We start from the raw sequence: 24,618 nt of genomic DNA, 5'->3' as shown, positions 1-24,618 counted from the left end.
TGAGTTATAACCTTATTTTCCAAAAATATTCAAGTGGAAATTATAGAGTAACTATACTTTTCATCAAATTATTTAATATTAGTGTTGAAAGTAGTATTATGCCAATATTTGAGTTGTTGGAGGAAATAGAATTTATAGTAATTAAAAATGCCTACTTTGATAAATGCCTATGTTGAAGTAACTTTGGTTTTTAGAAGTATTTTAGAAAGCTTAGTATTTAAAATTACTTCATGTAATTTTTTTATGGAATGATTTGCATGCAAGGACAGATTGTATTATAATGAGGGAGGTTTTCTAGTTCAGGAACAACCCATGCAAAATTTCAAAAAAAAAAAAGGGTTATATGATGTAAATATATGGTTTTGTGATGGATTGCTTTGAAGGCTCCTCTCAAAATAGGAAGATAAGATTGATAAGGTAGAATTAAGTATTCTTGTCAATTTTAATGGTGTCATGGTTTATTCTAATTGCAGGAGGCACATGAATTTGCAAAAGAAAATCACTATATATCAGTGTTCCAAATAACTGAATTTTCTTTAAAGAATGAAATATTAAATTTCATTTACAGTTGAGAGGCTAGGGTATGAATTTAATTTTTGATAAAAGATATTTAAACACATCTTTTCAAGAAGAAATAAGTAGGAGTTTGGAATAGCATATTGGTATACTGTATAAATCTTTTGACATTTGTGTCAGTTGGTGAGTTTCTCTTTGTCTCATTTCTTTGCTTAGAATTTCTACCAAAGGATAGGATTTGAAGATGTGGGTAGGCACTTTGCAAAATCAAAGGGCCACACAAGTGTTGCACTTCTTTAACTCTTCAAGCGTAGAGGTTCTTAGGCTAAAAGCTGACAAGAGACAGCAGGTACACGACCCCTTTATTTTAAAAAATCTTGAAGGTGTTGAATTTATGAATGAATGTGTGCTTGTTTTCAACTCCCACTGTCAGTAAGAATCTCTGACCCAGCTTGTTAGGGAAATCTCTCTTATGTGCCTTTAGAACAAGCACTTGGGTTGGTTTCTGGAGAATGTGGAGGAAGAAAGGGTATTTACTCTGTGATCCTTGGCGACAGTGCTCCTTTGTCCTGCAGCACACATAGGGGAAGGAACTAGAATTTCTTGCTGGATGTATGAATAATGGGAGTAATTCGGGGGTTTCCATTTCACGCTTTTTTCTTTCATGGGCACTGGAGTGAAAGGACAGTAATGGATTTGTCCCCCGTCTTGATCCCAAGTGGAGCCAAATGCCTTTATAGTCAGATCTCAGCTCAGCTTTTCCATTCTGTAATGTAATGTACGGAGGACAAGGCCCCATAGGCCTGTGACTAGCTAGTTCCTCTTTTAGTCTTCTAGGAGGCAGCATATTCCGTTATATCCCTGGTTACTAAATTCTTAACATTCGGCATGTATTACCACTTACGACCTTTAGAAGAATCATATGATGTGGAATTCAGATGTAATAATTGATATTTAGGAAGTCTGAATTCATTTCACTGTTATGCTATTTATTTTTGTTGGTGGCTGTTGATATTTCATTTAAACTGTGTCATGTGTCTCCATCCTTTAAAACATGCACAGTAATAGTAACTGATTCAGGGCTGCAAAGAGGCCACATGATGTCATGATTCTTTTATTTTTCAAGTCTCAGCTGGCCACGGGCAAGTCCACAGTCTTCTGCACATTTATTACTAGTACTTGTGGGCCCTAATAATTAATTTGCTAAACTCTTTGAAATAACTATAAAATATTTTATAAGCTGTTCTATAATAAATAGTATTTGCAATCTCTAGTAATATCAAAAATTCATAGAGGGCTGTAGATATTCGTACATTTTTATGTTACATAACACTAAGTTTTTAAAAATGAGTGTTCCACAATTATGTGGGGTTTTTTTTTTGCAGTTTTTAAAAAATTTATTGAAATATATCACTCATACATAAACATTCATAAACAATAAGTGTATAATAGTTGTGAACTTACAAAGCAAACATATATAACATCAAACAAATATATATAACATCTCACCCTACCACCAATAACTTGCATTGTTTTTAAACCTTTCTAACTAACAATTAAAGAGCACTGTCAAAATATTACTACTAAACAAAATATTTTTCCCCTAACCAATCCTATTATCTTTATATCATTTATATATGAACATGCATAAACAATTTAGTGTATAGTAAAAGTTGTGAACTTACAAAGCAGACACGCATAACATCATGCAGGGGTCCCATACATCAACCATTTCCCCCAACCAATCCTATAATTATTTTTTAAATATTTTTTTTTTTGACAGAAGTTGTAAACTTATAAAACAATCATGCACATGTGCAGAATTCCCAAACAACACCCCTCTATCAACACACCACAATGTGGTGTGTGATTTGCGACAGATAAAATAATATCATCTGGTTGTTACCATGTCCATAGTGTACATTTGACTCACATTTTCCATTCTGCCTCAGTATCAACACAATACATCTTTTGCATAGATGCAAGAATATTATATTATTACTACTAACCACAATCCATTGGTCACTCCAGCTGTATTTTTCCCATGCTCTCCACATTCCCAACACCTGCAGTAGTGATATACATTTGTTCTAGCTAACAAAGGATACTCTTAACATCTGTACCATCAACCACCTCTTGGTTTACTGTGCTATCCAGTTCCTAGATTATTCTCTAGCATTCTGTCAATTCGCATTTATATAACTAGACTACCATTTTCAGTCACATCCCCATTTATAAACTAGCTGTTACTGTGTGTTACCATCCACTCTATACATTTCCATACCCTTACAGTAAAGCTAATTAAAATTTCTACATACATTAAACATCAGTAGTCCACTCAGTCCTTCTCTTATCTCCTTTAAGAATCCACCATCTACCACCAGGTCTTGAAGATATTTTCCTACAATTTCTTCTAGAAGTTTTATGGTTCTTGCTATTATTTTTAGTTTTTTGATCCATTTTGAGTTAATTTTTAGATAAGGTGTGAGATAGGGGTCCTCTTTCCTTCTTTTGGCTATCGATGTCCTATTCTTTCAGCACCTTTTATTGAATGGATTCTTCTGCCTGAGCTGTGTGACTTTGACAGGCTAGTCAAAAATCACTTGACCATACCTGTGAGGGTCTGTTTCTGAACCATAAATTTGGTTCCATTGGTCTATTATGTCTGTCTTTAGGCCAGTACCATGCTGTTTTTACCACTATAGGTAGGTATTATGATTTAAAGTCTGGAGATGAGGTTCACTTTTCCTTTTTATGATGTTTCTGGCTGTTCAGGATTCCTTACCCTTCCAAATAAATTTAATGATCATGTTTTCAATTTTTTCTTTAATCTTGGTGGAATTTTTATCGGATTGCATTAAATCTGTATATCAACTTGAGTAGCATTGACATCTTGATAATATTTAGACTTCCAATCCATGAGCATGGAATGTTCTTCCAGTTATTTAGGGCTTTTTAAATTTGTTTTAACATTGAGTTTCAGTTTTCTGAATATAAGTGCTTTACATCATTGGTTAAGTTTATTCCTGACTATTTGAGTTTTATCTGTCATATTTTATTTTCACCACTCTTTTGACACTTTTAGTTACTTTTATTGATATAATCTTCATTTCTAGACTCTCTTCCAGGCCCCTCTCTCCTGTCTTTTCTTTTCAGGCTCTAGGACACCCTTTAGTATTTCCTGAAAATCTGGTCTCTTGCTTAGAAATTCTCTCAGTTTCTGTTTATCTGTGAATATTCTAATTTCGCCCTCATTTTTGAAAGACAGTCTTGCTGGATATAAGATTCTTGGCTGGAAGTTTTTCTCTTGTAGTATCTTAAATATATCAGACCACTGTCTTCTTGCCTCCCTCGTTTCTGGTAAGAAATCGCACTTAATCTTATTGGATATCCCTTGTATGTTATGCATTGCATTTCTCTTGTTGCTCTCAGAATTCTCTCTTTGTCTTTGGCCTTTGACATTAAGATGAGTGTGTGTCTTGAAGTTGGTCTATTTGGTTTTTTTGGATGGGAGTATGTTGTGCTTCTCGAACATGGATATCTATGTCCTTCAGTAGGGTTGGGAAATTTTCTCCCATTATTTCTTCAAATATTCCTTCAGCTCCTTTTCCCTTCTCTTTTTCTGGGACACCCGTGACACGTATGTTTGCATGCCTTTTGCTGTCATTCAGTTCCCTGAGACCTTGTCAATTTTTTCCATTCTTCATCTCTTCTTTTGTATGTTCACTTTCAGAGGCCATTTCTTCAAGCTCACCAATCCTTTCTTCTGCCTCCTCAAATCTGCTATTATATGATTCCAATATTTTTTAAGTTTCATTTATTGCACCTTTCATTCCCATAAGATCTGCTATTTTTCTATATATGCTTTGAAATTCTTCTTTGTGCTCATCTAATGTCTTCTTAATATCCTTACTCTCTTTAGCCATCTCATTGAATTTATTAAGGAGATTTGTTTGAACATCTGTAATCAGTTGTCTCAACTCCTTTATGTCATCTAGAGGCTTATCTTGTTCCTTTCACTGGGCCATAGCTTCCTGTTTCTTGGTGTGGATTTTAATTTTTTTGTTGGTGACTTTGCATCTGGCTTACTAGAGTATTTATTCTGGGTGCAGTTTTTCTCTTTAGTTTAGGGCTTCCTATCATTTCTCCCTTGCTGGTTGTGCAGTAGGAGCCAAGCATGTAGTTGGTGCTATAATCTGTGGAGGCTCCAGCTGCCCTCATTGCACCAGGGATCAATGAAGCTTCTTCCAACTTTCTCCTTTGCCAGGGGTAGGGACAGAGTCACAGCTATGTGGAATAATCCAAGTCGTGCAGGCCTAGACTGTAGTTGCCCAGAGAGACTGATGAAGCTTCACATCCCTTTCTTCCCTACCTGGGGCAGGGATGGAGCTGCAGGTGTGAGCAGCAATCTATGCAGTGCGGGTGTCCAAGATGACCACAGTTGCCCTGGTAGATCTCTGCTTTTCAGTCAATGCCAGCCAAAGTTCCCTGCAGTTACCTATAGAGGCTGGTGCAGGGCTCCTCAGCCTCCTCCCCACCAGAGGTGGGGCTGAAGCCTAGGCTGATCTGTGGGAAAGAAACTGGATTCTACTGACACTGAGTGTTTCAGTCAGCCCGGCTTCCCCTCAGGCTGGGGGCAGAGTCAGAATGGGCTATTGGCCTCTTTCTGACTTGGGCTGGTTCACACACCGGCTCTTCCCAGGGTTGTCTCTTAGCCAGCCAAGTCTACCCCTCAGTAGCCAAAATCTGCAGTCAACCGTCTCCTCCTCCCCTGTTTCTGGGAAATGGACCTTCCAATTCCCAGCACAGAACAGCTCCTGGGCAGCTCATGCCGCCAGAATGGGATGATCACCGGCCTCCAGGACTTGGCCAGTAATTTTCTGGAGAGGCTGGCACAGGTCCTCGCAGCTTCCTCCCTGCTGGAGATGGCACTGGGGCCTAGGCTAGACCTGCAATCTGACCTGGATGGGAAGAAGCTGGTCCCCACCAGCACTGGGATCCTCAGTCCACCCCGCTTCCCCTCGTGCCAGGCGCGGAGTGAAGATGGCGGCTCCTGGCCTCTTTCTGACTTGGACAGGCTCAAACCTTAGCTGTTCTCAGGATTATACTTTAGCCCACTGAATTTCCTCATCAGTAGCTGAAGTTGGTGCCCAACCATCTCTTCCCCTTTTTTGGGAAGTGGAGCTTTCAATTCCAGCCGTGGAACAGCTCCCGAGGCAGCTTGTGCCTCCAGTGGTGGATGGGCACCAGTTTCCGGGTGTGGAGCCTCTACTTATGACTCTTCTCTGCAGATGGGCATCTCTTCCTTCCACTCCTTCAAAGATGTTGCAGGATGCTCTTCTGGTCTCTTGGAGCCCTCAAACAGGTGCTTTTGCTAGCTCCAGAGAGCTCTCGGTGTTTGCTAACTGCCCTGTGGCAGGAGACTCTAGGAGTGCCTTATTTTGCCACCACTTGCTGGTTGTCTCACAATTATGTTTTGTTAGCTATTTTACCATAGGCAATTTACTTAACCTTCCTGTCCCCCAGTTTTTTCCTATATAAAATGAAGATAATAATAGTAATACCTACCTTATAGAGTTCCTGTTAATAATAAAGAAGATAACATATGTAAAAAGTACCAGTATAGTCAGCATAACCAGGATAATATATCTATCTGGTACATAATAAGCACTCAGTAAATGTAATGTTTATTATCATTGTCCATAGTATCAATAAGAAAACTCAATAGAGTAGCAATTTATGGCATATAATGGACCCAGAAAAAGTTTAAAGCATGAGAAAATGTAAGTTATATTTTGTAGTATTTCTGGTAAGCACACTTTCTTTCAGGGCATACTGAATTATTTGAGCAGGTGGTTTTGTGGGGCAGTCACCAAATGGTAGGAAATACTAATGATTCTAGAATATGTTTCATTTGATTTCATTTAAAAACAGATGGTTATGCACCTTTGAAGAAGTATAATACGTGTTTCCTCCTCAGGTCAAATACACAACGTTAGCATCAGTCTTATTAGCCTTTGTACAGAGACCTAGAGAGTGTTGTAGTTGATGTTAGGAAAGTGAAAGCTTTAAAATTGCTGTTGTTGTATATTACACTTAGAATACCCCTTACCTTCCTTAGTCCTGTTGCTCAATATCTTTCTTTTCTCAAACTCTCTTCTTTCCTCCCTCCCTTCCTCCCTCACCTTTCCTTTTCTCTCTGCCTTTCGTTTTTCCTTCCTTCCTGTCTTTGTCTTCCTCCTTTACATCCTCTTCCTTCCTTTCTACTTCCCAAATCCTTTCCCCCTTCTTTTGTGAGTATTTGTTGAGCACTTTAAAAAGGGCAAAACATATTGCCCCACTGGGTTCTCAGGCTTTTTTATAGCTCGATGGTGACGGCAGCTCTGGTTAGTGGGAGACTGATGGGTAGGGGCTTAGGCTTTATCTTAATGGGCAATAAGAATTCAGGGTCATTTCTTGAATGAGGATGAGATAAAAAGGATATTCCTAAAACCAAATCTTTCTGGACATAAACGCAGGATGAATGGGAGGGACAAGAGAACAAAGATGGTGGGGCCATTTGGAAGACTCTTTATCCCATTCTTCATTCATGATTCTAATAATGTTCTAAGGTCAGAAGGAACTGAACATGTTTAGAGGTGAGGAAATTGTTGACAAGAGGAGCAATATGAGGAATATTTTGAAGAGGAAATGGCAACTGTTTGGAGAGGAAATGGCAATTGCTTGGTGAGTGGAGTAGAAAGGGTGAAGGAAGGGTAGGAGAAACCCAATAATAGTTTACAGTTTTGAGTGTGAGATATAGGTATTGGGAGGTTATTGCTCACATCAATAGACTTTGGAAATCTAGGAAAAGGAAAATAAAATGATGAATTTGATGTTGTATTGTGATGGATATGAGGTGCCACTAAGAAAATCAGAGGGAATTGTAGGTTTTAATGGCATCATTTTTAATAGAATTCCTTTATGTAGTTTATAGTCTTACAGATTATTATTCATTTTTAACAATGTCTCTGAATTCTACTTGGATGGTTTGGTTTGGTCTAAATCAGTTTTGGGTCATAATACACTTGTAATTGTTTATTTTAACAATAAATTTTATTGATACTTAGTAATAAAGCATAAATCCATACAAAGTGTACACTCAGTGGTATTTGGTATAATCACCTAGTTGTGCATTCCTCACTTAGCAGTCATTATTAGAGCATTTTCATTATTCCAATAATAATAATAAACCCAACAACAAAAAATCCTCCTTACCTACAACATTGATTTTCTTTTTTGAGATATTTTTGACTATTCAGGGCCCATACCCTTCCAAATAAATGTGATGATTGGCTTCTATTTCTGCAAAAAAAAGCTGTTGGCATTTTTATTGGGATTGTGTTGAATCTGTAAATCAGTTTGTGTAGAAATGACTTTTTAATATCTTTCCGGTGCATGAACATGTAATGTCCTTCCATTTATTTTCTTCTTTGGTGTCTTATAGCTATGTTTGGTAGTTTTCTGAATACAAGTCCTTGGTTAATTTTATTCTTAAATATTTGATTCTTTTAGTTGTTATAATAAATGGATTTTTCTGTGCAATTTATTCTTCAGGTTGCTCCTTTGTACTGTACAGAAACGCTATTGATTTTTTGTGTATTAATCTTGTATCCCACTGCTTTGCTGAAATTGTCTATTCTAGTAGCTTTCTTGTGGACTTTTCAAGATTTTCTAGCTATAGGAACATATCATCAATGACTGGTGGAAGTTTTACTTCTTCCTTTCCTATTTTTATCCAGCTTAATTGCTCTGGCTAGAACTTCTAGCACAATATTGAATAACAGAGGTATAGTGGGCATTCTTGTCTTGTTCCTGATTTTAGCAGGAAAGCTTTTAGTCTTTCACCATTAAGTACAACGCTAACCTTAGGTTTTTCATATCTGCACTTTATCATATTGAGAAAGCTTCCTTCTATTTCTATCTTGTGAAGTGTTTTTATCAAGAAAGGATGCTATATTTTGTCAAATGCCTTTTTTGTATCATTCGACAGAATCATGTAATTTATTGTCTTCATTTATTAATGTTATTTGTTATATTAATTGATTTTCTTGTGTTGAAACACCCTTGCATATCTGGGATAAAATCCACTTGATCATGGTGTATAATTATTTTAATGTGCTTTTGGAAATAGTTTGCAAGTATTTTATTGAGGGTTTTTGCATCTATATTCATTAGAAATGTTGGTCTAATTTTCTTTTTTTTTTTTTGTAGTATCTTTACTGGTTTTGTTGGCTTCATAGAATGAGTTTGGTAGCATTCTTTCCTGGTAAGGTTTTTTGGAAGAGCTTGAGCAAGACTGATATTAGATCGCCTTTGAATGATTGGTAGAATTCATCTGTGAAGCCATCTGATGCTGGGCTTTTCATCTTTGGGAGGTTTTCAGTGACTGTCTCTTGTGATTCATTTGTTGAGGGTCTTCTGTTTCTTTAGGGTCAGAAGTGGTCTGTGTGTTTCTAGAAATTTGTCCATCTCATCTACATTGTCTAGTTTTTTGGAGGACAGTTGTTCATAGTATCCTCTTATAATTGCTCTTATTTCTGTGAGGTCAGTGGAAATGTCATTTCTGATTTTATTTATTTGCATCTTCTCTCTTATTCTGTGGATCTAGCTTTGGGTTTGTTGATTTTGTTGATCTCAAAGAACCAACTTTTGGTTTTGTTGATTCTCTCTATTGTTCTTTTGTTCTCAATTTCGTTTATATCTGCTCTGATCTTTATCATTTCTTTCCTTCAGCTTAGTTTGGGATTAGTTTATGTTCTTTTTTCTCGTTTCTCTAGGTATGAAGTTAGATCTTCTATTTTAGCTCTTCTTTTTCAAGGTAAGCATTGAGGGCTATAAATTTCCCTTTCAGCACTGCCTTTGTGGTGTCCCATAGGTTTTGATCTGTTGTGTTCTCATTTTAATTCATCTCAAGGTATTTGTTGAATTCTGTTCCAATTTCTTCTTTGACTCACTGATTATTTAAGAGTGTATTTTTTAATCTCCATATGTTTATGAATTTTCCCTTTTCCCTTCCACTTTTGATTTCCTACTTTATTCTGTTATGATCAGAGAAATTGTTTTGTATAATTTCATTAGTTTTATGTTTATTAAGACCTGTCTTGTGATCCAGCATATGGTCCATCTTGGAGAAGGATCCATGAGTACTTGAAAAGAATGTATATACTGCTATTTTGGGGTGTAATGCTTTATAAATGCCTGTTAGGACTAATTCATTTATCATATTATTGAAGCTGTTTATTTATCCTCTGTCCAGATGTTCTATTCAACACTGAAAGTGGTGTATTGGGCAGGTGGATTTGGCTCAACTGGTAGAGTTTCCACCTACCACATGGGAAGTCCAGGGTTCAAACCCCAAGCCTCCTAACCCATGTGGTGAGCTGGCCCATGTGCAGTGCTGATGGGCGCAAGGAGTGCCATGCAGGAGTGTCCCCCACGTAGGGGAGCCCCATGTGGAAGGAGTGCACCCTGTAAGGAGAGCCACTCTGTGCAAAAAATGTGCAGCCTGCCCAGGAGTGGCACTGACGCAGCAAGATGATGAAACAAAAAGAGATGCAGATTCCCAGTGCCACTCAAAGAATGCAAGCAGACACAGAAGAACACACAGCAAATGGACACAGAGAGCAGACAAGGAGCGGGGGAAAGAGAGAGAAATAAATAAAAAATAAATATAAAAAAAAAAAAATGAAAGGGGTATATTAAAGTCTCCAACTGTTATTGTAGAGATTTCTGTTTCTCCCTTCAGATTTGCCAGTGCGTGCCTCATGTATTTTGGGGCACCCAGGATGGGTGCATAAATATTTATTATAGTTATTTCTTCTTGGTAAATTGCCCCTTTTGTTAATATATAACCTTCTTTATCCTTTGTAACAGTTTTTCATTTAAAATCTATTTTGTCTAGTATAGCTGCTCCAACTCTTCTTTGGTTATTCTTCACGTGGAATATCTTTTTCTAACCTTTCACTTTCAACCTGGTTGTGTCCTTATGTCTAAGGTGAATTTCTTATAGATAGTATAGAGATAGCTTATATATTTTTAATCCATCCTATCAGTCTATGCCTTTTTAAAAATTTATTTATTTCCCCCCCACTCCCACCCCCATTGTTTGTGCTCATTGTCTGCTCTGTCTTCATTCTCTGTGTGCTTGTCTTCTCTTTAGGAGGCACCGGAAACCAAATCTGGGACTTCCCATGTGAGAGAGAGGCGCTCAATCACTTGAGTCACCTCTGCTCCCTACTTTGTTGTCTCTCTCATTGTGTTTCCTCTTTGTGTCTCCTTTGTTGTGTCATCCTGTTGTATCAGCTCACTGTGCCAGCTCACTGTCTTGCTTGTCTTCTCCAGGATATACTAGGAACCAACCCAGGACTTCCCATGTGTTAGGTGGGAGCTCAATCGATTGAGCCCATCTGCTTCCTGCTATGTCTTTCTTGAGGAATTCAAGCCATTAACATTCAATGTTATTAATGTAAAGGCTTTACTTCTTTCATTCTTTCCATTGTCATATCTTCCTATTGTCTGTCTTTTACTATTGTCTTTAATTTACTCTTCCTGATAGTCTTCATTTCTACACCCTTCTCCAGGTTTCTCACCCTTGTTTTTCCTTTCAGCCTGCAGCACTCCGTTTAGTATCCCTTGTAATTATGGTGTTTCAGTAGCATACTTTCTCAGTTTTTGTTTGTTTCTGAAGATTTTAAACCCACTCTCATTTTTGAATGACAGTTTTGCTAAATAGAATATTCTTTGCTGACAGTTTTTCTCTTTCAGTACTGTAAATACATCATACCTTTTTCTCCTTGCTTCCATTGTTTCTGATAATTGGTCAGCATTTAATCTTATTGAGGTTCCCTTGTATGCAATGCTTTGCTTTTCTCTTGCTGTTTTCAGAATCCTCTCTTTATCTCTGATATTTGTTATTCTGAATAGTAGGTATCTCAGAGTAGGTCTGTTCAGATTTATTACATTTGGGGTATGTTGTCCTTCTTTAATAAGGATTTGGAAATTTTGGTCATGATTGACTTAAATATTCTTTATGCCCCTTTTCCATTCTCTTCTCCTTTTGGGACACCAATAATATGTATTTTTGTGCATTTCGCATTGTCATTCAATTCCCTGAGACCTTGTTCTTTTTTTCCATTTTTCTCTCTCTTTTCTACTGTCTTTTCCAGTTCGGGTGTTCTGTCCTTAAATTCACTAATTCTGTCTTTGAGCAATTCAAATCTGCTTGTATGTGCCTCTAATTTGTTTTTAATATTATCCATCATATCTTTTATCCCCATAAGCTCTTTTTTTCTTTGCAAGCTGTCAAATTGTTCTTTATGGTCACTCAGTGTCTTAATATCCTTTTACTCTTCAGTCATATTTTCTTTCAATTCTTTGAATTGATTTAGGAGAGTTGTATGATTATCAGTGACTAGTTTTCTTAAATCCTGCATCTTGTGAGAATATTTGGTTTGTTTCTTTGGCTGGGCCATTTTTTCCTGTTTCCTAGTTTTGCTGATATCTAGGCACATGAATATGTTGGTGAAACTTGTTGGTTTCTCTCTCTTACCTAGTGGTATTTTTTTCCCCACAGTTCTTCTTTGATTTTTTTGTTCAACTTAGTCTGCATCTTTAAAATTGTTCAGCTTAAGTTATCAAAATTGGGCCAGGGACTCACCATCGGGCACATAGTTTCTCCCAGGGGTAAGGCTAAAGAGAGACGTAAAAGCAGTTTTTCTTCTTGTAGTTTCCTGACCTGGCAGCAGATGGTGCTCTTTGGTGAGCCTTTCCCTGGAGGTGTTTCTGGTCTGACTAGAGCTGAGAGTCAAAGCAGGCTCTGCTCTCCAAATTCCCTGAAGAAAAGCCCTACAACCCAGCCTCTCTCTTCCCTTGTAACAGCTGACAGTGATGAAGACTCTGTTCTCCTCTCCATTGACTGCAGTGAGTCAGGGGCTTTATCTAGGCTTAATATTTGAGGGTGGGGGATAGGAACCCTTCCTGGCTGCTGCGGGAGTTTAGTAACTCTTGTTCGTTGTTTTAGGTTCTTCTTCTTTCTGTCCCTTGCCCCTGGGAGTTGTGCAGCACTTTGCTGGTCTGCTGACCCCCAAAACAGGTCCCTCAGACAGCTTTTGGTTCTTTCTCCATTGTTTTTGTGAGAGCATTCAGCTCTGCCTGTCAGTCCATCACCATCTTCCCACATCCTTTCTCCCAGAAGTGTACATCCCAGACTTAACTTGCTATCTTGGAGAGGTGTAGCTGCAGAGGAGCTTGTTTATTATCCTAATTTTAAAAAATTAAATACTCTTTAGAAAACTTTTTAAATTATAGCCTGGACATTTAATCTTGTTACTTTTTTATATTTACAATTAAGCAGTATAGCAAAGATAGCAAAGTGAACCTTTCAAAATACTCTACATAAATGGCAATTATTCAAACCATAGTCATCAATTCAGTTACAACGTTTCCATGTAATGCTTCTGTTTTTAGTTAAATGTTTCATTGAGTCAAATGTTAAAATGATATCTTGCTCTTTATTAATAACAAGTATGAGTTCCAAGAAGATGACATCAGAATAGACAGGCAGGGCTCAACTCTCTCACACGAACAATGGAAAAGGAGCCCAAAGTTGTCCTCCTGCCTTACGTCACCTAAGGCAACCATCATTCTAAATTCCATGTTTGTTAATTCCTTTTTATGTAGCCTTATTGCATCCTTGTATATTTGTATAAATATATACTTTTATTTTAGTTTTTAACTATATCAAAATACACTTGTTTACTTAATTTTACATTGACACGATTCATTCATACTGTTGTCTGTTGATGAAGTATAAAATAGATTTGGTCTACATTGCTTAATTATTTTGGCATAGAGTTGCTATGGAAGTTAAACTCTTGAAATTGGTTGTGATAAAGTTGTATCTGTGGCTAAATTATTGTTCTCTTAATTTTTTCCTTTTATATTCTTTTGGACCTACATCCCCAGGTCTTGAATCCTATCTGTTCTACTTATTATAATGTATGGCTGGATTTCATTAACTCAATTCTGAATTATATTTTGTTTTTTGATAGGTAAATTTAACCCATTCACCTTTTTTATGGTAAATGATCTATTTAGTTTTGTTCCTTTTATTGTTTTCATCCCCAGCTTCATCACTTATCAGCTGTGTGTATGAACAAAGTGAGTTCTTTAACCATTCTGTGTTGTATAGATTCCTCATCTGTAAAATGGGATTGACAGTAGTACCTATCTCATACACTCTCATGAAGATTGAAAATGAGTTAATAAAAGTAAAGTTACCAGAACTTAAAGTTCTGAAAAATAAAGAAAAATAAAGTTCCTGGCTTATAAAAAGCTATTTTTATTTGTTTATAAAAAGCTATTACTTATAAGCTATAGCTTATAAAAAGCTATTACTATTTGTTTTTCTTACTAATGATACTCTAATGGTTCTTCATTATTCCTTATTTTCTTATATTTTCTGACCTTTTTTTAGTCATTCTCAACTTTTCTCCATTAAGTTGGAAGTTCTCCTAGGTATCTCTGTTTTTCTTTGGTAATGTGCTTTTATAGACAATTATAAATTATAAATACTCACAAATATATTGAAAGTAAACAGTTAACTATTTCCCTTTTTCACTAAGATATGTGATCTTTCCTAGTTCCCTTCTTCCCCAATGAAATTTTCCAAAGTGGTTGTGCCAGTTTTTACTGTTTCCAGCAGTATATTGAAAGGTTTATGTGCTTCATATTATCGTGATGCTTTGTTATTCTCAGTCTTTTTCATTTTAGCCATTCCTGTGCATGTATAATAATGTTTCATTGTATTTTAATTTGCAGTTCCCTGACTACCAATACTTTTGGGGCACTTTTTCATATTTTATTGGGCTCTGGATTTTGTCTTTTATGGAGAAGTAAAGTCTTCCTTATTTTTATTGTTTGTCTTTTTTCTTATTTTTTTGTAATAATTACTTACACAATCCCTTTATAAGCCTTTTGTTGGACATATATATATATACACACTTACATGTGTTCAGTGATCCACAAATCAAAACGTTTGACAGTATTTGTGCCATCACTCTATTATCTATCTATCTGCATATCTTCTTTTTTTCTTTTTTTTTCTTTTTTTTTTACAGATAAATAGATCACACAAAATTGTTCTGTTAATGTATTTATAAAATTTTATGTCAGTATTTTGACTTACTGGTTTCAAAAGCCATATGTTACATGGGTTGATTTTCTCTTACTCATGTTTTCACATGTTGTATAGTTTCAGTTTGTTTTGGTCTGTATTTTATAAAGTTTCACTCGACAAATTGTGATTACTCTGTAGTGAAATTAAATGCCATTGGTGGCTTGAGAACTCAATTTACCTATTAAAAAGAACATAAGAACTCCTTGATTCATTTTTATTTTATATTTGGTGCTTAGTAAATGTTTTTGAATAGTCTTACATGTTAAAATAAGACTTTCCGCTTTCTGAGTGTAGTCTATAAATAGGTGAATATTTCGCAAACTTTTCAAAAAACTGCTATGAATAGTAATGCTTATGATAATGCTGTACAACACTGCTTTCAATAACAATTTCTTTTCATCCTTTCATTGTTTTACTTTGGAAGCAGATGTGTAAGTATTAAATATTTTTGACTATTTTATTTTGTGCAGTGATTTTAATTGCATTCAGTTTAAAGGCTCCATATTATTTTCTTCCTTCCCCCTTAGATAGTCAAATAAAGAAAACCGCTTTACCCTTTCATAACTACAGCAACATGAATGAGGATTATAATATAAAGAAGGAAATGGTTTTGCAATACCCTTCAAAAAATATATCATTGGAAAATGAAAGAAGTCAATTACATCCCAGGAAAAAACGTTTTTTATCATATCCAAGATATGTGGAAGTTATGGTTACAGCTGATGCTAAAATGGTCCATCACCATGGACAGAATTTGCAGCACTACTTACTAACTCTGATGTCAATTGTAAGTACATGTCACATGATTTCCTAAAATGTTTAACTTAATTTTTTTTCACATTTAATTTTAAAAATATAATTTTCAAACTCTAGATGTATGCAAATTGTATTCAGGTTTAAGCCAAAAACAATTTTCATTGAAATTTAGTTTAGATGAATGTATGGCATCTCATTCTGTTTTTAAAAATCTCTGAAACCTCTTCTAGAATATGTTTGAGTTACATTTTACTGCACATGAATGGTTTCTGTCCCCTAGTGATAGGGAAGATCCTAGTAACATTGATGGTTTACTCTACGCATCTGGATTTTAAAACTTTACCCTATTTCCGTGGCAGGGTATAATTTTTACTGCCACTGCATTTTCACAATCAGAGATTGGAACACGTGATTTTTAAAATTATAAATGTATTTATGGGAATAATGGGGTATGATATTGCTAGTTACACTGCCTTGGCAAATTTGGGATGGAAGCTCACAGTGGCTGTAAGAGTCTTGGATCTGATGTTAATACTCCTCTAATACAGTGCTAGTGCAGTATCCATGAACAGAATTTAGCACTGGTGAAGCACACCTGCTTCAGTAGCACAGACTTGTCCCAAGTCTTTGTGTATGAGTAATTGTCTCCTACTACTTCCCAGGGCAGGCCCACATTTAGGTTTGTTGTTGTCAAGTAATTTAGCAGAAGCATCCCTTTCACACTCAGAAGTATCCTGATTTAATTCACTGATTATATGATCACTTATATATACAGATTCAGGGATTTGGCAGAAATCTCTTGAATGGAAATACCTCTATTCACATATAGGAACTTATGTTCCGTTTGGTTGAAAATCTTGGCCAGGACACATCAATAAGCCTTTGTAAATTTCCCTTAGAAACAGGCATCCCTAGTTAAGTTCTTTGTAACTCGGAAATCCTGTAAAACTCTTATCATCTTCCATATGCATTGCATTTACCTTAAATTCTTATAAAAGACTACATGGTGTGCGTTGCCTGAACACAGTAACTGGCACAAAGTTGACATTGAGAGAATGAATGAATGAATGAATAAGTAAAAGTAATACTGTTTTTTAAATGCATAACATTGTGATAGATGAAAAACAGATGATTCAAAAAGATTGATATTTGTATAATGTAAGTACTCATTTACTGGAATTGAATTTTTTAAATGACAGTATACCTGTCCTGATGAAATTCATCCTGATGAAATTTTTTTTTAACTTCTGAATCTGAAGGAGGAATGACTGGCAATTATCTAAGTGTGTTTGTGGCATGCTCATTTTGAGAGATTCTAATGAGAACATTGAAGGTGGAAGATGACAGCTGAGGCTCTTGGAAATTGTATCATTTATATGGAGCACTGTGGGGTAAACTTTCCAATTAAAAATGGTTAAAGGCGATGACATTCATTAAGGAGAGAGAGTTTGAAGGGAAATAATAGATTTTGTAAATGCAACAGGCTTTTGAAACAAGGTAAATGACAGAATAACTCTGATACCAGTGCTTTGAAAATACTGACTAGAAGGAATAAAAGAAGACAAGATTAATATTCAGGGTATTTGGAATAGCTGCACAAAATCTGGCAACATCTCACAAAATCTGGCAACATCTCCATGCAGAAAAGTTTTATTTATGTGTATTTTAAATAAAAATAAATATCATCACTGTTTAGCAGACATTGAGATAACTTAAGATAACTGAAGTTGTCTGTGGGAATTTAAGGCCAGAGTTAGTGGTTAGCATTTAGTGGGGGCAAAGCAGACCTTTTGAATTCATGAAAAGCAAATCTACTTCTGAGACAAAACAACAGATTGATGCATAATACATGCTTCCTAGATTTTTAGTCCTAATAGCAGAGCAGATTTTTGGTTGAAGAAGAGACATTTGTAGATACAGTCAGCTTTGCATTAAGTTTTTATTCACAAGGAGCTGGATGCTGTAGCAGACTTGAGGCAGAGAAGAACATTCTAAATATAGATGGGACAGGAGGAAAAATTTAGGAAAGGAAACTCCTTTTAGCAAGTTTGAGCTTTGTGTATGCTTTCTTCCCCCTTAGAGATCAAACTTCAGATGACTTCTTTATTACTTGGGTTTAGTGTTTTCTTCATTCTGTTCTCATTCATTGAAAGAATGTCAGATGAGAATAGAGACAAGCCAGCGGACTTTATAGTTCTGTGTGTATATTGTTTTTGGTGAACAACCAATGGTCATAGCTAGATTTGTGGCTATTAACAGTGTTAAAGATGAAAGGAAATTCTCTGTTTTGCATGGGACTTTCCCTGTTTGGTATTAAAAGTCCTGCATCCTCAGTTTCTAGGGCGGTTGGTCACACTACTTAGAGATAATCAAATATAGTCCAACTTGTTTTATCTCCACTTATGAAGTCCATTTCCAAAATTGCTCTAAAGAGGTAAGTGGAATGCTGTCGCCATATAAGTGTCCCCAGATGTTTCCAGTTGATGGGAAATGGAAAGGGCCATTCAGGTTTTGAATCTTTTTTTTCTTAATTTTTCTAGTAGGCATAAAATTCAAAGACACACACTCAAAAAAATGGTAATTTGTCATAGTAATTTAGGAAAAAGACAAGATGTGACTTGGAAGAAGATTTTGAACTATTTCAAGCAAAGTTCAAAGTGATGACAAAATATTTTCATGTGTTGAATTCTGAATAGAGGAGAGAAAATAGCTGAATACTTTCAGCATTGAGTATAAGTGGATTATGTAATCAATTTGGAGAGAAAATTATCTATCGTTACCCCTTCTGAACAAAATAAACAATTTTGCTATCTTCTGTTTCTTTGCTTACAATAATGTAACAAAATTTCTGAGTCCAATGACATAGAAATAATGCCTGTAATATAATTCACCTGTGTGAATGCTGTAATTAGGTTGTAAAATTAGCATAGTGATCTCTGTTATTTGAAATGTTTCTGGAATTAATCTTAAAATCACTGGGGGAAAACCACAATTGTTGTATATGGTATATCTAATACAATAAGTGTTTGTGTCAACTGAGCAGAGATGTTCAATTTTCTGCTATTCTATAACTTTCATCCTTAGAGAATTTGGATGAAAAGCATCAGGTTAAAATGATGTTTATACATGCATTATTAAACTAAACGATATGCAAAGGAGAGCCTTTTATTTTTGCTTTCAATGACTTATTGGAATTAACCTTTAAAATATTTATATGCTTAAGAGATTTCCACACTCCATTGTTTTTAGAAAGGTTTGACTTTATAATATTCACCTTGTTATAGACTTAATAAATGTAAATTTTTTATCCCCCTCTTACAACTTTTTGTGTGCCTTCTGCTCTGTGTGTCCATTTCGCTGTGTGTTCTTCTGTGTCTGTATTTATTTATTTTCTCCTCCCCCCTTGCAGCTTGCTTGCTGTCTGCTCTCTGTGTTCTTGCTTGTCTCCCTTTTTTTGTTGTATCACCTTTTGCTGAGTCAACTCTCTGCAGTGTGCGGGCCAGCCTGCCTTCACAAGGAGGCCCCGGGACATGAACCCAGGGCCTCCCATATGGTAGACGGGAGCTCATCTGATTGAGGCATAGCCGCTTCCCAATAAATGTAAATTTAAGGAGCATCATGTGATTCTCAGGAGTCAGTCCAATTTATTAAGACATAACTGCATTATATATCAAGTAAAAACCCTCCCTTGTATTATACTGAGTTTATATCATTGCCACCAGTGAGTTGCTTACACTAATTTTAATAAGCACCTGTTATTCAGGATATGGAGAAATTTCCAACCAAACTAAAATAAAAATCAATGATATAGTTTCATACGTTAGGTATTATTTTTTGTTACCTTTTCCTTGCTTTAACTCATTGTCTCTTTTTTTTTTTTTTAAGATTTATTTCTCTCGCGTCCCCCCCCCCACCTCAGTTGTCTGTTCTCTGTTTCCATTCATTGTGTGTTCTTCTGTGTCCGCTTGTATTCTTGTCAGCGGCACTGGGAATCTGTCTCTTTTTGTTGTTGTTGTTTCATCTTACTGTGTCACATCTCCGTGTGTGTGGCTCCACTCCCGGGCAGGCTGCACTTTCTTTCATGCTGGGCGGCTCTCCTTACAGGGCGCACTCCTTGTGCGTGGGGCTCCCCTACGCGGGGACACCCCTGCGTGGCAGGGCACTCCTTGCGCGCATCGGCCAGCTCCACACGGGTCAAGGAAGCCTGGGGTTTGAACCTTGGACCTCCCACGTGGTAGGTGGATGCTCTATCCATTGAGCCAAGTCTGCTTCCCTCATTGTCTGTTTATTCTTGATTATTTGTTTGATTTGCTTTGCACATATGCCAAATATTATCATTTTTCAGTTTAAAATAAAAAAAGATCTTTCTGAACAAGTGTAGTGATCTTTGTAAACAGATCTCTTTACTTCTTTGTTAAAACCAGCTTTTTAAGGACTTGGTCCTTCTTAATGAAGGTGTCCTCTGAACATGCCTGTGAATACTTGCTTAAGTTCTAGATAGAAATTATTTTCAAAATGGTGGTAAGTTAATGGTGACAGTAATTTGTTTCATGCTTTACATGAAGTATATTTTGCCTAGAATAAAAAAAAATAAATGTTTTAAACAGTATAACCCATACCATTTCTTCTTTACTTTTTGTTAAATATCCATGAACTAATGTTTATTAGTTTTACTATTATGAGACTTGTATAAAGGAGTATGAATTGTTTATGCCTAGGAAGAAAAATATTTAAAGAATGAAAGATTCAAAACATTCTAATTAGATTAACATAAGTTCTAGTAAGAAGCATTCCAAAACTTTATATAATTTTTTATAATCCGTTATAAAAATATGACATGGACTTAAAAACCAAGAAGATACCTTAGGAGTCTAGTCCAGCACTTCCTAAGGTATATTTTGTGAAATGGAATACTATACATGCTCCATGGGAAGAAAAGGGGACTGTGGCCAAATAATTGAGTGAAATGTTGCATGCAGTACCTTGTTCCTGTACCATATATATACATACCTATTCAAGGCTCCTTGTAGATACAAATTTATTTAACTCTTTTTTACTCAACATTTCCCAGACTGTGGAATGATTTTGTTCTTTAAAAACAGTTGCGCCTTCCCTTACCCACAAAGGCCCAGATTAGTGCTAGTCCAGTGCTTGAGGACATCGTGACCAGGGAACTCAGTGCCCCAATGCGGTTGCAAACGCAAAGAATCGATAAATCACTTTCCAGGGATCAACAACTGGCTTATAACAGTAATAGAGCCAGTCACCTGATTGCATATCACTTCTCCAGGGGACTGCAGCAGGGCTAGCCTGCAGCAGGGTTTCAAAATAATTTTTTACAGAGAGCTAATTGGGAAGGAATTGGGGAAGAATGATGAAATTCCATAAGATCAGGTGCAGTAGTCGGAGCTCTAAATAAAGTCAGACTGGGTAGGCTGGAAATTGGGTTCTGCTGCTTCCCAGCCATCCAGCGTCTCTGTACCTTAGTTTTCTTGCCTACAATATGGGCACAATAATAGTTCCTATCTCGTTGAATTTGTTATGAGGATTAAATGAAGTCATACATTTAAATTTAGATCACATCTGGAACATAATAAGCATTCAATAAGTTTTATTTATTGTATTTTATTTTTAGTAAGGAAGAAGTAGCAGACATCCTACCCTACTATCATGCAATCTAATATGGGGTGATAATATTTTAGGAATGAAAGAAGCACAGAGAATGTGCTGGTTAGTAAAATCCCTGAGAAACAAGCTGGCCTTGTTGCCATTCATCTGCTGAACCACTATTCTGCATTATGGAATAGATTTATTAAATAATACCACCTTTCAGCTTCTGCATGCAGTAAAAGGAATACATACTGTATATGAGCACATAGATTATGAAGGTTGATAAACAGAAACCCAGGAGGTGCATACAATTTTAAAATGGGTAAAGATTACATTTTTAGTTTTTAATGATATGTGTAATGGTAATATAAAAGCAAAATGTCAATCTAAGTTTTCGTTTGAGCAGGAGGGGAAAAAGAATTATTTAAAATGAACCCTCTGTTTTTGTGTCTTTCACCCCTAGGAGACTGTGAGTTTGTGAGGACAGGGATCATCATGACCTTTTCCTCCCTGGATATGTAGTAAGCAACATAGTGTTGATAGGTAGTAGGTGCTCAGCAAATATTGAAAGAAGTGGTGAAGCAGTGAGGCTCTTGGATCTTTTGCATATGATAACTAGTTTGAAACAGATATAATAGAACTAACATTATATATAAGATATGCCTTTTCTTCTGTAAAAGTTTATAAGCAGTAGTTGTGACAGTCACATCTACCATGGTTGATGCCTATGACCCAGGCCCTGCTCTAAATGCTTTCTGTATACTATGTCAGTTAATCCCTGTAGAAGCCAGATAAGTAGGTATTATCAAGAAGAAGCTATCAGAATTCTCCAACCTGGGTCTGATTAACTGAAAGGATTGTGCTTTTAACCACTGTCCATCTTGCATAACAGTTACTGAATTATCTTTTCCCTCTCAATACTTTTTTTTTTTTGGAGATCCTGGGGATTGACCTAAGACCTCATATGTGGGAAGCAGGAGCTCAACCACTGAGCTAACATTACTTACTTTTTAAAGAAATTTTGGTATAATAATATATTTTTAAAATATAATTTCATAACACTTGGAATATGTTTCCAAATTCCAGCTAGTAAGTTGCACCTCTTTTCAACAAAGATGCAGCATCTGTTTTCCCTCTGAAGTTATCAATATTTTTGTCATCAGAGTTTTTGTGGGTATATATTTTATAGCTAATATTGTAACATTCAGATTGTCATTGTGTAGTCAATTTATTTATTTGGAGCACTGAGTATAGTAGTTAGCCATTTAGACACCACATAATGTTTGAGCTCTTTTTTCTGTGGAGTACTAGAAAATTATGTTCTCTTATAATATAGAACTCATAACCAAATGTGTTTCATTTTTAGGTGAAAAAAGTCTTAGCCACCTACCTTTAAGGTGAATGATCTACTACTCTACCTTTAATTTGACTTAGGAAAGCATCTACTTTTAAATTCACAACCTCAAAGGGTAACACTAAAGACACAGATATGAGTATACTTTGTTTTCAAACCAGCATGTAAAAGAAATATTTATATATTCAACTATAAATCTCCACAGCATCCATTTTTAAGTGGGCAATACTGTGATGCTAAGAAACTTGCTTGAAATCGCCAGTCATCTGATTGTCCCTGTCTTAAAGGAAGTTACCTTTAATCCCTCTGGGGCTACCCCACCTCTCGCCCAAAAAAATGCTATCACCAGAGCCAATGGCATCTCTGCAGGTAGAGATGATAGAACTAAATATTTTTGGCTGTCTAGCTAAAACAGTAGTAAAGGTGCTGCACACTGCCAACACTGCAGTGTCAGCAGCTTCACAGATGCGTTTGGCTCTGGCTCTGGTGGTACTCTCTTTGGTGCAAGAGGCAGCAGAAATGTTATATTCGTTGTGTTGAAACAGCCTTAGCTGATGGAGTGGTGGTTCTGGTACCGGTCCTTCTAGCGACTATAAGCTCAGGTGCCATGTCCTCCTCTTATCTATGAGAGATGTAGCTCTTTTAACAATTGCTGTCTTGTTTTGGGCAGTGGCCCAGGAGATAGTGATCAGAAGTAGCTTTCATTGCACAAGGCAGTACCCATGGAAGATACATTCCCCTTCTGCAGTGATAACCTCTATGATGGTTACACAAAGAAGTTATGAATTAGTGGATTAGATAGGACCTTAACCACTAATCACAAACTGAGCCCATGCAGACTTGCACTCTCCAATCATGGAGAATTTTGGTGTGTTGAGAAAGAGGTTGTGACCGAAGACCTCTTCTATGACTCTTTATATCACTCTACATGAATTGGTTTCCATGAATTCCAGTGATGCTAAACATTAAAAAACATAATTATACTCATAATTTTCAAATATGCAACCATGGCGGAAGAGATAGGTAAAAACTACTAGAAAAGAGTAGGTAAAACATATTTTTATGAAGTGTGGTCACTTAAGTTGTGGATTTTAACACAGAAGGCATGAAGTTCATTTTGTTCCGAGTCCTCTGGAATAGTAGTCCCCAAGCTCTTTAAAGTGCATTCACATCATTTTGCATCTTGCTTAAATGCAGGTTCTGATTCACTATGTCTGGACCTGAGAGTCTGCATTTCTAACCAGCCTCATGTGGTATGAAGGCTTTTGGTCCAAGGAAGAATCTTTAAGCAACAAGGGCTAGGATACTGATTCTCAAACCTGACTTCACCTTGGAATCATTAAAAAATATATGAGGGAATTAAAAAAAAATACTGGTCCCTGGGTTCTAGCCCCAGGGATTCTGATTTAATTGGCAAGGAATGTGATCTAAGCATTAAGGTTTTCCAAAGTTCCCCAGAAGAGTCTAGTGAGCAGCTAAGCTGGAAAATTGATGCCCCAGGACGATTTTCAATTAACTATTGAAAAGAAATATTAATTTTAAGCCTCTAATCCACATTTTTTTCCTTGCAGGTTGCAACAATCTATAAGGACTCAAGTATTGGAAATCTTATAAATATAGTAATTGTAAAACTAGTTATAATTCACAATGAACAGGTAAGAAGGTCTAAAATTAATCATCTTGGTTGTAGTAAACATTTATGGGGGATTATATATAGATCATGAAACACTATTAGAAAATGAGATTTTTAAAATTTAATTTAGTAACCTTGATTTAAAAAGGACCTAGTTTACTTTTTTCTGTTGTGATGGAAATAAAATGAAGTAAGTATAAATGTATGGCAAAAATAAGCTTAACTGAGCAGAGAAAGTATCAAAAATTAATAATCAATTATAATACCTAAGGTCTAAAAACACCCAAGTATTTGGCTTTATATTCCTAAGGTTGAAAGATTTAAAATACGGTAAATTTTTAAAGTTTGTTTTTGATCCTAGGATGATAACATTGAGAAGATCTAATTAAAGTGCAATTTTAATCCTAATGTCTTAAGAATTGCTAAAATATTTTTGAGTAAATATATATGAGGGAGAGTTGATGCCACCCCTTCATTGTCTGTGAAAATGCTGTGTGATAAATGATATTGATGCTGATAAGCTTGGAAGGA

General features: G+C 36.1%; 1 protein-coding gene across 1 annotated transcript in view; it reads left to right on the top strand.

Annotated features, from left to right (window-relative positions):
* ADAMTS20 (ADAM metallopeptidase with thrombospondin type 1 motif 20) overlaps window positions 1-24,618 on the top strand; it is a 216,025-nt gene that overhangs the window by 49,173 nt on the left and 142,234 nt on the right. Inside the window, exons 4-5 of the mRNA XM_058307840.2 lie at window positions 15,262-15,521; window positions 24,026-24,109. Of these exons, the coding sequence (XP_058163823.1) occupies window positions 15,262-15,521; window positions 24,026-24,109 (344 nt within the window). The remainder of the gene's footprint in view (window positions 1-15,261; window positions 15,522-24,025; window positions 24,110-24,618) is intronic.

This window comes from Dasypus novemcinctus, chromosome 12 (genome assembly GCF_030445035.2).
Source record: "Dasypus novemcinctus isolate mDasNov1 chromosome 12, mDasNov1.1.hap2, whole genome shotgun sequence".
Taxonomy (NCBI): domain Eukaryota; kingdom Metazoa; phylum Chordata; class Mammalia; order Cingulata; family Dasypodidae; genus Dasypus; species Dasypus novemcinctus.
Note: the sequence above shows the minus strand (reverse complement) of the source record. Positions and strands in the feature narration are given on the sequence as shown.